The sequence below is a fragment of the Notolabrus celidotus genome, chromosome 14, assembly GCF_009762535.1.
Source record: "Notolabrus celidotus isolate fNotCel1 chromosome 14, fNotCel1.pri, whole genome shotgun sequence".
Taxonomy (NCBI): domain Eukaryota; kingdom Metazoa; phylum Chordata; class Actinopteri; order Labriformes; family Labridae; genus Notolabrus; species Notolabrus celidotus.
The window spans coordinates 33,336,556-33,350,711 of record NC_048285.1 but is presented as its reverse complement, the minus strand read 5'-3'; the positions used below and the strand labels follow the sequence as shown (position 1 = coordinate 33,350,711).

General features: G+C 42.7%; 1 protein-coding gene across 1 annotated transcript; it reads right to left on the bottom strand.

The window, feature by feature from the left end:
• Positions 1-833: 833 nt before the first annotated feature.
• LOC117825410 (transmembrane protein 87A-like) lies at positions 834-14,156 on the bottom strand. Its single transcript, XM_034701242.1, has 8 exons — positions 13,255-14,156; positions 13,113-13,171; positions 12,766-12,869; positions 12,600-12,673; positions 10,798-10,859; positions 10,507-10,559; positions 10,386-10,416; positions 834-3,377 (listed from the first exon to the last, which is right to left on the bottom strand). Exons 1-8 carry the CDS (start codon positions 13,337-13,339, stop codon positions 3,336-3,338), a joined length of 510 nt encoding a protein of 169 aa, XP_034557133.1. The 5' UTR covers positions 13,340-14,156; the 3' UTR covers positions 834-3,335.

The following is a 14,156-nucleotide window of genomic DNA, read 5'->3' as shown; positions in this document are numbered from 1 at the left end:
GTGAGCAGCCGTGTATATTCAGCCAACATGTAAACATTAGATCAACGTGCTGGAGAGCCGAGGCACATCCACTTCCTGAGGGGGCGTGGTCAGAGGGAAAACAGACTGTTCTGAGGAGGAATGAAGAAGAGGACTTTTCAGGCATGCCAAAATCTGATTTCAAAGTGTTTTTTTGAGCATAAACTTTAAAGACATGTTTTGGGGACCTCTTAGACCAATATATGTTGATGAAAAAAGCGTGATATGTCCCCTTTAAAAAAGCGTCAAACTCCGCCTTCTTTTAGGACTCTTTATTCTGGACTATCACTGTGTCGCTCCATCTTTCATCCCTCTGCTGCTGCGGTTGTGAGTGACAGCTGGCCTCGGTCATGAGGGGAATTCAAAAGTCTAGACCCCGAATATAAAACCATACCACTTTTTTTCTCAGACGTATTTCAAGGGGGAAAAAAAGGTTTTATATTTGGATTGAAACTGAAGTTGTTGAGCACAGAAGTTGCTGCATGATAAACGTTGTGGTCCTTTAAATGCAGAGCAGACTCACTCAGGAAGTTACAGATCCTGCTCCACAGAGATCAAACTCATTGTTGACTTTGTTGCAGCAGCAGGTGAAGATCCTAAACTTCCATAATGCATCATTATGTTTTACAATCAGACAAATGTTCCTCCGTCAGCATCTCCGTCTGGAAATATAACTAAAGGCTGCAGATATATTTTTAGTGTTTGCAGAAACTGCAACAATATCGCCTCCCACAGATTCCCACAAGAAATAAAAAACAAACATCAGAGCAAAAAAATAAATAAACACAAAGCAAATAATTGACTCTGCGAGTTTGTTTTATGAGTTTTTGATTTATTTACAAACCAAACAGCACAGCTCGTTACAGAACCAGAGTCTTCTTGGACCACAGATGCTGCTGCTGCGATGTGGAAACGAAACACACACACACACAAAACGGGGGAAACGCTTCAAAATGAGACGACCACGGCGAGTCATTCAGTGATTCACCAATCAAGTTATTACAAAGGCTTCAGAGGAAGAGAAGTGACTCTGAGGGACTCCTGGTTTCAGAAACACTGCTCTCAGATGTTCTGTTTTAATAACACTTGTATGAGTCGTCTGTGGATGATGATGATGAGACGGTCTTTTAATGGCTCTGCACTTCAAAATAAAACACCAGCGCTCATAAAAAGACACTTTCTGTGCAGCTGTGTTCTGAGTCAGACTTCAGATTGTAATCATGAGGGAAACATCTTCATCATGACGACGTCCATGATTGCATTTTAAAGACCCATCACTGTCGACGCTGCACATCCTCTACAAACACACAGGGGCGTCTATATGTTCATATGCACACACACACGGCTATTATCTGCCACTAAAAGCGATAACGGCTGCTGTTAACACACCAGCTAATGTGTCTGTGTGTGTTTGTGTGTGTGTGTGTGTGCAGGTACAGGGAGAGGCAGCAGACTGAAGAAGCTTTCCTCTCATCTTTCAGGTTTTCCATGAATCAATCAGTGTTTCCTGTGATTCTTTTGTGAGTTTGAATCTCACAAACTAAAGACACAAACACAAACAGAAGCAGAACCTAAGTAGTTTCTTTTTGCACGGTGCAGTGGAAGCTCATGCATGATCGTAACCTCACACACGCAGGTGATTCTCTGCTTGTTTGTGGATCAATTTATGCAAACACTACTTGCAAGACTTCCTGCAGATTCGATGTGTTCTCAAACTGAACACCTGAACATTAAACTTGAGAATACGCACGGCTAAAGAAAGTGCAAGTATGTTCACATTTAGATGCTTTTCGTGCAACGATGAAAACTGAACTTTGCAAAGTGTCGTGATGCATGTTTAGTGTGTAGCGTGAAAACAGGAAGCGTTCCTGAACCTCATCACGCTGCAGACGTTTTCTTACGGCTGCAGTTTGTTGAGGTTTCAGAGGAGATCGTGGTTTGATGTCAGGGTTGTATTTTGGGTTTTACAGACATCATGGTTGCATGCTTGAGAGTGTTGAGACTGATTTATACTTCTACTTCAGGACATGAGCACAATGTGTCCGTTTGAGGGCAGTGTGGTCTCTCTGATTACATGAAGAATAGAGAGGAGGAGATGAAATACCAGAAGTGCTGTAAATGCAGGAAATAAAATGCCGCCGAGTGGACCAATCACAGGGCCTCTGCGTAGGTACGGGAGCTACGCAGGCCTCCGGCGTAGGCTATGCCGTCGATTCAACGCAGAAGTATAAATCAGGCTTTAGTGCAGTTTGCATGTTCGCCCCAGCTTCCTCCCTCAATCTAAAGACGCTCATTAGGTTAACTTTGAAGTCTAAATTGCTAAGAGAGTCCAGGATGTTCCCGCCTCTCGCCACAAATGACACACGCTCCAGCCTCCAATGGCGACCCCAAATGGGATAGGAGAAGCTAAAAGTTGACTTCGGTCATTTGGGTTCAGGGTTCAGCCTCTGGGAGCAGGAACGTCTGCACAAACTGCATCATGTAAAGTTGAGATTCTTCAGTGGCTGATTAAAGATGCGCCCTGACACAAACAAAAAACACCAAAAGGCAAGAGGTGAAACTTCCACCAGCTGTTTGAAATTTGCAGAAACACAGATTTACCTGACTGAACAGCCAATCAGGAAGTGTTCTCCTGCAGCAGGTGGATGACAGCTGTAACAGCTGACTGTCAGGTGACCTCGAATATCAGCGTCTTTGATTCTAACTCACTGAAGAAAGAAACGTTCAGAACGACGTTTAGGCGAACACGAAACAGAAACAAAGAGACTGAAAATCAAACCGTCCGTTCTTCTTTCTTTCGGTTTCACCGCTTTGTTTTTTTATTTTGAAAGAGTCCAAATGAAGACGCTCGACGCGCGCACGTACAAAACGAAACAAAGGAATGAGCGCCATCGTGAAAACCAAACCAAACGTCCGAAAGACACGATATATCTGAAAAATCACATTTCCACATGTAAACGCAGGACAAGGCAAAAGGTAGCAGAAAACCTGGTCAACATCAAATCTGTCAAAATATACTGTATATATAGAAATATAAATACAAACAGGCAATAAAAAGAGAAAATAAAAGGATCTGTGAGGCGCTGGGATCCATTCCACTCCCAGTGTTTTTACAATCAAGGCTTACAAAGCTCATAACATCAGGGACTGAATCACACACCTCCACCTGGCCTCCCTCTTTCATCCATCAGTCCATCCGCCCCTCCTCCAGAGTGCATTTAATCTCTCCTCTTTCCATCCACCTTGTACGCCGCCGTTCTTTCACTTGTGTCTTTCTATTTCAAACAGTCCTTCATCATTCTTCTTCTTCTTCGTCTTCACTCCATCTTCGACATCTCAAATTTAGTCGTCATTGTTTCCTGAAACAGAGAACACATCGTCAGATCAGTAACAGCAGGTCAGATCAGTGATCCTCCACTCCAACCACAGGACACAGGCTGATTCAAGCATTTCAAACCTGGGGCACAATCTTTCCATCGTTTCAGGTCTTAAGGTGGATTTACACCGAGAGTTCCAGGGTCTTTTAGTCCCCAGAACTACTTTACCCTGAACTAAAAGGTTCCTGGTCCCCCATTGTTGTCTGTGTTTGGACCGCGGGCTGAAGTCCCGGGTAGATTGTGTAAATCAGGCCAGTGACGTATGGAGGAAAAAAGTAAATGCTTCTTTCTTTCTTTCATTCCTTTCTTCCTTTCTTTCTTTCTTTCTTTCTTTCCTTCCTTCTTTCCTTCCTTCTTTCCTTCTTTCTTTCTTTCTTTCTTTCTTTCCCATTCATCACAGATGACACCATAGAAGCAGACGGACAGGCAGGTATCATTATGAGCGACACAACAGTTAGCCTGTTAGCATGAAGAGACTCAGCTGGTCTGTTTTAGTTGGTGCTATATTTCATCACAGATGGAAAAAACAATGACTGTGAATGGTTTTTAGAAAAATTTGAACTCGGAAAATTTTGAAATGTTTTTTTTGGAAAAAAAAAACATTTGACAGAAAAAAAAAAATTCAAAAAAATTTGACTTTTTTTTTTTTTTTTGAAAAAAAAATTGACAAGATTTTTTTTTTTTTTTGAGAAAATTTTGACCCAACTTTTTTTTTTTGAAATTTCTGAAAAAAATATTTACAAAAAAGTTGACCCGGGAGCCTGTCGAAAAAAAGTTAATTTTCCTCAAATTTGAAATTGTGCTCCAAAAGCAGAAAAACATGAAAAAAAGTGAAAATTTTGCGCTTGCGGTTAAAAACATCGAAGAAGCAATGAATGAATCAACACCAGTAGAGGGCAGTAACACAAAGAGGAATGCCATTCATCACAGATGACCCCATAGAAGCAGACGGACAGGCAGGTATCATTATGAGCAACACAACAGTTAGCCTGTTAGCATGAAGAGACTCAGCTGGTCTGTTTTAGATGGTGCTATATTTCATCACAGATGGATTCACTGAATCAACACGTGAGAGGAGATAAGCGCGAGTAGCAAAGACGTTTCAACACGGCTTTAAAATCCTTTAGAACTCAAAAAGCCGTGATCGCAGAGATCGACCGGTGTTTTGGTTTAAACAGCGACCCTGTTAACTGGAGACTCTCAGCCGGATGCATCCCTCATAAACGTCTTTAGACCATCATTAAATATCTGATGAGGATATTTTGAAATCTTAATAAAAACTAAACTAGTTTGCATTCCCAGGAACTCCCTCTGTGTTTCAACAGCTGTGTAAACTCCACAAACACTGACACGTTCAGCTGAAGGTCTCCAGTTTACAGGGTCACTTTTAAAACCGGAACACCGGGAGGAGAGACGCATTCACGGTGGGCTGAGAGAAGACTACTGTTACAAGCTGCTAAATCAAGAGAATCACAGCTTCTTCTTTTGAAAAGTACACACACATACAAAAAAGATAGAACAAATAAAAACTAATGAAAGAAAGAGAAATCAAGAGAATCACAGATGTGTGTGATGTTATTGTGGACGGAGGGAGGAACAAAAACACTGAGGTTAATCTACCAATCAGACACATTCAGCATTGCAGGCCCCGCCCCCTGAAAGTACTACCCCCCTAGCAGGTGCTTTTTAGGGGGGAGATTATCTACCCCTGAACTAAAGTTAGACCCTGGGTCCACCGGTCCAAACGCATGTAGTTCAGGGGTAAAGTTCCTCCTTGAGTGATTAATCACGTTCACTTAGCTCAGATTTGTATCCTCTGTTTCTGAGGGACACAGATCTTCGTTGTTCTCCTGATTAATCTGGACGGTTTCATGGATGTGACAGCCTCTGATTCATCCCTCCATCGTCTCCTCCCTCCGTCCTGTAACCCCCCCTCAGTTAGGAGGTCGACATTGTTAAGCTGATTCCTTTTGTTGCGGACGTGATGGATGAGCCCGCATACGGCCGAGTGACAGAAGAGATCACGGCTGACATGAAGAGGCCAATTTGTCCGGTTTTAAACAGGAAGTGCGGCCCTGTAGGAGAGCTGAGGGCGCTCTGTGGCTTTGATACTGTAACTCAACTTTGTTGGAGATTGATGGAGCGACCTGTCAGGTGATGGATGACAGACCTCTGCTTAAATGTCAACGAGCTCTTTTATTCTTCTTCATTTATTACCAAAAAACTACAGAGCAAACTCTCCTGAACTTTAACTGTGATTCAGAAGAAGCAAAGCTGAACGATCATGATGAAGAGAAACAAACACCTGTCACACAGTTTTACAATTAGCAATCAGAGCTTTATTTCCCCCGCTGCTTGGCCAGGGAAAACATTACTTGTGATGTGGACAGACCGAAACAGAAGAGAGGATGCAGGATGAGGATTCTTCTGCTGTTTTGTGTGTAGACCACTGTATGTGCATCTGTGTGTTGGTTGGGATGTAAACTGTGTACACAGTTTTATTGGGGGGGGGATAAAATATATTTGTTACCGTGTATTTGTGTGTTTTGAGTATAAAAACAATATTCTTAAAGGTGACATATCATGCAAAATGGACTTTTTAATGGTTCTCTACCTGAAATCTGTGTCCCTGTCTACAAACCCCCTGAAAAGTCAAAGAATCCATTCTGCCCCTGTTCTGATTTCTCCACCTTTCTGTAAATGTGTGCTGAAACCAGCCGTTTCAGTTTTCAGTGTTTTTCATACGTCACAACGCCATCCGGTCTGTAACAGGAAGTCAGAGCTCGGAGCTTGTTCAGCCCATAGACTGTATAAAATGCAACTCAACCCCTCCTCCGTTTTTCATTCCCTGCACACATGTGTGCTAACAAGGAGCTTAGGAGGGAGGCATGCTAGTTGTAGGCTGTCTTAATAAACACAAAGGTCGCTTTGACTCCCCACGTCTGCAGATTTGAAGATCTAGTGGATGATTTTTATTTATCATGGATAAGTGCTAGCGCTAGTTAGCATAGCCACATAGCTACATGTCGTAGCTGTAGCTGTGTACCAAGACACACGTCGACATGCTGACAAATAAAACAACAAGAAACACTAAATCTGTGACCAATGGTTCAGAAAGGTCCTGCTGCCTTTCTGGCAGAGGTCGGTTTTACTCCCCACGTCTGCAGATTTGAAGATCTAGTGGATGATTTTTATTCATCATGGATAAGTGCTAGCGCTAGTTAGCATAGCCACATAGCTACATGTTGGTAGCTGTGTACCAAGACACACGTCGACATGCTGATAAATAAAACAACAAGAAACACTAAATCTGTGACCAATGGTTCAGAAAGGTCCTGCTGCAGGCGCCTCTCCGTCAGGATCAGATTCTGGATCAGATTCAGAGGGTTGAAGTAACGCGGGTCTGTGAGCAGCCGCACCCACTTCCTGAGGGGGCGTGGTCAGAGAGAAAACAGACTGTTCTGAGGAGGACTGAAGAAGAGGGTTTACAGGCAGACCAGAATCTGATTTCAAAGTGTTTTTTTGAGCATAAACTTTAAAGACATGTTTTGGGGACCTCTTAGACCAATATATGTTGATGAAAAAAGCGTGATATGTCACCTTTAAATATTTTACAACACACTTATGTATGTACTGTCTGCAGTAAGTGTAACACTGAAGAAATAAAAAGGGCTGTCATTCTGATGAATGGAGAAGAAGTGTTTTACATTGAGCACATCAGTGTTTAACTGGTTCTTATAAATGTCTCTTCATCTGGTGGTTTGTGTGTCATTTGAAAACAAACTTGACCATTTGAGAAGAAATAACTTTGTTTTGAATGTAAAGTTTTGCAGGAGAACTGAGGGGGTTTTGCCCATTGTGTGTGTGTTTTTTGATTTGTGTGTAGAGTTCTGAGAGTATGAGGCATGCTTTCAGAAAATGTGTGTCAACAATGGAGGAAAAACTGTTAGTGGAGTTTGTGAAACATCGGTCTGAGCTCCGTGGATTTACTCCGACTAACAACTCCTAAAGTCCACGCTGAGAAAACAAAGTCAGGAGTGAGACTTCTTGTTTCCAGGAATCAGCTGGAGAACGACCCAGATCTGGAAGTATTAGACGTTATTCTTTAAGACAGGGGTGTTCAAACTTTTTTCAAAGAGGGACACATTTGATGTTGTCAGAATACCTCAGAGCCAGTGGATCCTACTGAAGCTGAGGAATCATTAAAGTTATAAATGAAATCTATTTAAAAACAATTATTTTAAATTTGCTCTCAGTCAAACAGTAACTAGGTAGTCCTCAGTTCTCCATAAGTCATGTAAACATGATCAAACTTTATCTTCTTCTGGAGGAAATTGTTTTTCTTTAGGGTCGGGCGATGTGGGAAAAATATTGTCTTATTATTTTCCTATGGCAGGATCAGGATCTGGATTTCATCTCTTCTTTTTCATGTTGTTTTTAAGACTTTTCTGACCAGCAGACAACATTTTATAACAAATCAATTATTTTCCTGAGTTCTGAACAATTTTAATGCATCAAATTTAACCTTTTCTGCACAATGTCATCATTTTGATGTTGTCCTGTGTCCTCTTTTGTGTCTTAGGAACTTCCAGTGTTCATTAAGAACATTTCCACATCATGTTAAAAACATTAATTTGAAAACCTGTCAGCTTTAAGAGTTCTTGTGTTTCTTCTTTATTGCCGTCTTGCAGAATTCCCAGAGCTTTGGCTTTAGACAGGAAGTCCATATGAAGCTGTTTGAGACAATTCTGGATTGATTGAGTTTTGTTTGTGCACTTGAAAATAACTGCAATTCATTCTGTGCTATAAATAACATAATTTAAGATGGAAGCTTGGGGCCACTTACTTTGGACATCCCTGCTTTAAAGGGGACATATCATGCTTTTTTCATCAACATATATTGGTCTAAGAGGTCCCAAAAACATGTCTTTAAAGTTTATGCTCAAAAAAACACTTTGAAATCAGATTCTGGTCTGCCTGAAAAACCCTCTTCTTCATTCCTCATCAGAACAGTCTGTTTTCTCTCTGACCACGCCCCCTCAGGAAGTGGATGTGCCTCGGCCGTCCAGAACGTTGATCTAATGTTTACATGTTGGCTGAATATACACGGCTGCTCACAGACCGCGTTACTTCAACCCTCTGAATCTGATCCTGACGGAGAGGCGCCTGCAGCAGGACCTTTCTGAACCATTGGTCACAGATTTAGTGTTTCTTGTTGTTTTATTTGTCAGTATGTCGACGTGTGTCTTGGTACACAGCTACGAACATGTAGCTATGTGGCTATGCTAACTAGCGCTAGCACTTATCCATGACAAATAAAAATCCTCCACTAGATCTTCAAATCTGCAGACGTGGGGAGTAAAACCGACCTTTGTGTTTATTAAGACAGCCTACAACTAGCATGCCTCCCTCCTAAGCTCCTTGTTAGCACACATGTGTGCAGGGAATGAAAAACGGAGGAGGGGTTGAGTTGTATTTTATACAGTCTATGGGCTGAACAAGCTCCGAGCTCTGACTTCCTGTTACAGACCGGATATTGTTGTGACGTAACAAAAACATGGAAGTCTGAAACGGCTGGTTTCAGCACACATTTACAGAAAGGTGGAGAAATCAGAACAGGGGCAGAATGGATTCTTTTCATTCTCGGGGGGTTTGTAGACAGGGACACAGATTTCAGGTAAAGAACCATTAAAAAGTCAATTTTGCATGATATGTCACCTTTAAGACATAGATGTGACTGTGTTTGTTTTGAATCTCGTTTATTCGTCTAAGTGAGACTTTAATCTTGTTGAGAATAAAAGGAGGAATAAAGACTGATTGCAGAACAGTGCAGAGAGTGAACAGAGGAGGAAAAGGTGGAGGAACTTGGGTAATGTGTTGTCGGCAGGGTTTAGCAGGTCTCTGTAATCCGCCGCCTAATCGTGATGGATTACATTATTTGTTATAATAGGTTTAATATCTGAGTTCGGGTCACATTTCTCTTTGGTTTAGATTTCCTCAGACTTTTTATTCTCTCTCTGTTTTCTCTGGACTTATTCCCCTTAAAGAGACGTGATGAAGCTGCAGTTATTCTCCTTTCTTTTCATCCTGCATCGATTAAACTCTCAAAGATCTGCAGGTTTGAACTCAGAGCCTCTGATTTGACGTTCTTCTTCTACGTGTCTGATCACAACATTTCAGTTCCAGCCAATCACAGCCCGCCTGTCCGCCCGTCCTTTGTCCTCTGTGACCCGCTCCCCTCCCGCCTCACACCCCTACAGGACGCCTCCCTGTGCTCATGCATCCTATGTATTAATACCTGTCAGTGTTCACACAGCAGCTTACGTAAGGACTGATTTTACATAAGAGGCACTTTGTTGATTGATCTCTTTAAAAAAACGTGTGAATAATCTCAGCGCCGCCGTCTTTCTGCTCGCTCTCCATCGGATCAGCGATCGACGCTTCTTCTTCTTCCTCTGCACGCAAACACACATCGCCATGCATCGCACTGTTCTGCTCGCCATGACAACAGAGAGGAGGATAAACAACAGTATGATGTAACTGTGGCAACAGCTGCTTTTTTACAGACGGTGTGCCGCCATCTGCTGGTCAGAGTGAGGATTACAGGCAGGGTGGAGGGATGGATTCAGGGGCTTGTGTTTCATCCTGTTCTTTATAAATACATGATAAATAAACTAGATGTGATTAAATCTCATTTTTTACTCACTTATTTGAAATAATTTTGATTCCTGTGAGTGCAGACATGAATGCATCGCCTTTGCATCTGCAGAAATAACCTCTCTCTGCTTCTCATCGATCTCTGACGCCATCATGAAACTAAAACGATCCTCTCAAGTCTTCATAATTTCATATATTTTGGATTTAGGACAGTTTTTTGTCCCAGATACACTGAATCTTTGTTTTTGCAGCAGCCGTGTCTACAGATACTTCCCCACCGGATCAGCCCGGTTTAATCTAATCATGCTTTAAGTTAAAAACCAAGTGACCCACCTCGTCAGAGTCCAGCAGAGGCGGCAAGGCGCTGTGAGAAGAAGAGAGAGAGACTTAAGCATCAAGTTTGAAAAATGCAACATGTAATAAACATGTTCATGTAGTCCTGATGATGACTTACACGTCTGCCATCGACGACGGGATGTTCTCCTCGACCCATTTCAGATCCTCGTCCTGCAAAAAGAACAAAGAGGACCTCAGGATATTCATCTCTTTACTGAAACGTTGCATTACTTATATACTTCAACATTAATAAATACAAGATGATTGAAGGTAATGCAGAAATCAAAACGTGAATAAGTTGTATCAAGTTGCAGAAAGACACGTCTCCTGAAGAGATCAGATCTTAACATTGTTGTGTTCAGGCCGTCTCGTCGTTCCTCTGAGCTGAAAGCGTTTCATCGTCACTCACCACTTTGTTGGCTTTGGCGCTGCCGTTGGTCTCGTTCTTCATGCCTCTCATTTTCATCCCCTCTGCAGACACACAGGAGCAAAACACATGAATCACACAAGTCTAAAGACTCTTCAGCTAGTATAAAACACTGCAGAGATTATAGAGTCCTGACAAGAATAAGGAAGAGAGAGCACATCTCTCCAGTGTTAGCTTCTCTACACTAGAATTTAAAATCCTTGTTCTGACCTACAAAGCTCTTATTGATCAGTCACCTTCATATCTCAAAGAGCTCATAGTGTCCTATCACCCTCTAGAACTCTACGCTCCCAACATGCAGGCCTGCTCATCGTACCTAAAGTCTCTAAAAGTAGTATGGGAGGTAGAGCCTTCAGTTATCAGGCCCCTCTTATTTGGAATCATCTACCAGTCAGGGTCCGGGAGGCAGACACCCTCTCTACTTTTAAGAGTAGGCTTCAAACTTTCCATTTTGATAAAGCTTATAGTTAGAGCTGGATCAGGCTTGGACCAGGTCTTAGTTCTGCTGCTATAGGCTTAGACTGACACACTGGGATCCTGTCTTTCCCTCTCTCTCCTCTCTCTGCCTGTCTCTCACTTTAACTCTTCCTGTCCCATTAAAGTTACTAACCATAGACCTTTCTGGAGTCCCTGAGCTCCCTTGTCTCGTAGGTTCCTCTGGATCTCTGCTGTAGATTCCTTTTTGGGGTCTGGTATTCATCCTTTCTTTACTTCTTTCTGTCTGTCTGTCTGTCTGTCTGTCTTTCTTTCTTTCTTTCTTTCTTTCTTTCTTTCTTTCTTTCTTTCTTTCTTTCTTTCTTTCTTTCTTTCTGTCTGTCTGTCTGTCTGTCTGTCTGTCTGTCTGTCTGTCTGTCTGTCTGTCTTTCTTTCTGTCTGTCTTTCCTTTTTCCTTTCTTTCTTTCTTTCCTTTTTCCTTTCTTTCTTTCTATCTTTCTTTCTTTCCTTCTTGCTTTCTTTCTTTCCTTCTTTCCTTCTTTCCTTCTTTCTTTCTTTCTTTCTGTCTGTCTGTCTGTCTGTCTGTCTGTCTGTCTGTCTGTCTGTCTGTCTGTCTGTCTGTCTGTCTGTCTGTCTGTCTGTCTGTCTGTCTGTCTGTCTGTCTGTCTGTCTGTCTGTCTGTCTGTCTGTCTGTCTGTCTGTCTGTCTGTCTTTCTTTCTGTCTGTCTGTCTGTCTGTCTGTCTGTCTGTCTGTCTGTCTGTCTGTCTGTCTGTCTGTCTTTCCTTTTTCCTTTCTTTCTTTCTTTCCTTTTTCCTTTCTTGCTTTCTTTCTTTCTTTCTTCACTGGGATCCTGTCTTTCCCTCTCTCTCCTCTCTATGCCTGTCTCTCACTTTAACTCTTCCTGTCCCATTAAAGTTACTAACCATAGACCTTTCTGGAGTCCCTGAGCTCCCTTGTCTCGTAGGTTCCTCTGAGCTGCCGTGAATGTCCTCCAGCTGATACGGACGTGCTGGACTCCAGCGGCAACAGCTTCTACTACTCGTCTCATCACTATCACCGCTCCCTCTCTCTCTTCATCTCCCTCTTTCCAGACCCACCTCGGTCTCAGCAGATGTGTGTCTAACATGAGTCTGGTCCTGCTCTAGGTTTCTGCCTGTTAAAGGAACACGCTTTAACGAGCTAACAACCAGTCTGACCTCCAAACTAACCAACCACCTAACTGACTCATTTCTCTTCTTTCCAACAAACTAACTAACTGACAAAGACTCTGACTGACTGAGGAAGGTGAGGAGGAAACAATAACACAAAGGAAGAAGGAAAGGAAATGAGGAAGTAGAAAGAGACTGACCGAACGCCTCGTTCATCATGGGCTCCTTCTCCTCTTCCTCGATCTCTTCATCCAGCAGAGGACTGAAGGCGTACCTGACACACACACACACAGATTCACACACTGAATTTACTCCACAATTTAAAAGACATAAGACAGTCAAAACAAACTCTGATGTCTCCTCTACCTCTGGTTATTGGCTGATGGTCGCCACAGGAACATGATGACCAATAGGATGATGGAGAACAGGAAGCGCCAGAAGGCGTCATCGATCCACAGCTCCCTCCAGTCCTGCAGACGCAAAGAACTGATCGATTATCTTAGGACGACATCTCTCATTCTAAGTCATCTTTAATACAATGTGTTCATTTTGTAAGCTTTGGTCCCACTCCCAAAAAGGGGCGTGGTTTGGGGGCGTGGCTACCGGTGATTGACCCAGCACTCTTGAAAGAGTTGTGTAATGTTTATCCGGCGGAGGAGAGCTCAAACCCAACCAGGTCACATTTCAGTCTCAAATCTGTTGCTACTACTCACAGACAGACACTTGGACATCTTGAAGGTCCTGGTGGTCCAGATGATGAAGATCACTGACGCTTTAAAAGAACAAAAACAAAGCCTTTAAAGTGACGTTGTGTGTTTTAAACATTAAAAATACGCCTCAGAGTGTTTTTCTCACCTATGACAGCAAAGATGAGCGTGTTGGTGAAGTGTCTGTAGAGAGACAGCTTCACCACGTTCCTCCTCAGCCTCAGCAGCTTCATCGTCTGAGCCAGACTCACGAAGATGTGACGCCGCGGTCAAGGAAGCAACACTTAAATTTCTGATTCAAACATTTTAAAATATTCTCAAAACTCTGTTTAAATGTGGGATTAAGAGTGGCGGAAATTTGACTACACATCAACAACACACGACAAAGCAGAGAAGAAGAAGAAGAAGAGCAGAAAAAAAGGAAAGGTGCAGTAACGGATATCCACCAGCAGAGGGTGGAGTCGAGCACAGCCAGAGGGATAGCAGCCAGGAGGACTACATCATCTTCAGCCTGAAGAGAGGGAGAGGGATGACAGAGGAGGAGAGAGGGATGACAGAGGAGGAACAAGGGTGGAAGGAAGAGGAGAGATCAGAGAGAAGGGCAGGATGAGGAAATGAAGACAGGAAATAAGAGACTCAGCGTACTACAAGAAGAACAACAAGGAGCTGCAGTTTTATTCCAACTGGAGGAAAGGTTTACTCGTAATAAAGTGATAGAAAGTTCATCATTGTCAGATTTTTTGTGCAGTGTGTAGAGATTAAACTCCAAACAATAATCCCCCTCCCTCCAAAAAAGGAGTGAAACCAAAAGAGCAAGAACGTCCACAAGTCAAAACCTGCAGAGCACGGCGTGAAGAAAGATGTCTGATCTTCACGTCGGCTGTTCTCTCTGCAGGATCACACCAGAATCAGAATCAGAAATACTTCATTTATCACGGGGAGGGAAATTCAGGGACTTTAAGTTTTTGTATGCACTTGAACCACCTGTGCAAAAAGGCCTCAAGAGTCAGGGTGCTATCTCAAACCTAGGGCAGATCACAAAGCATCAAG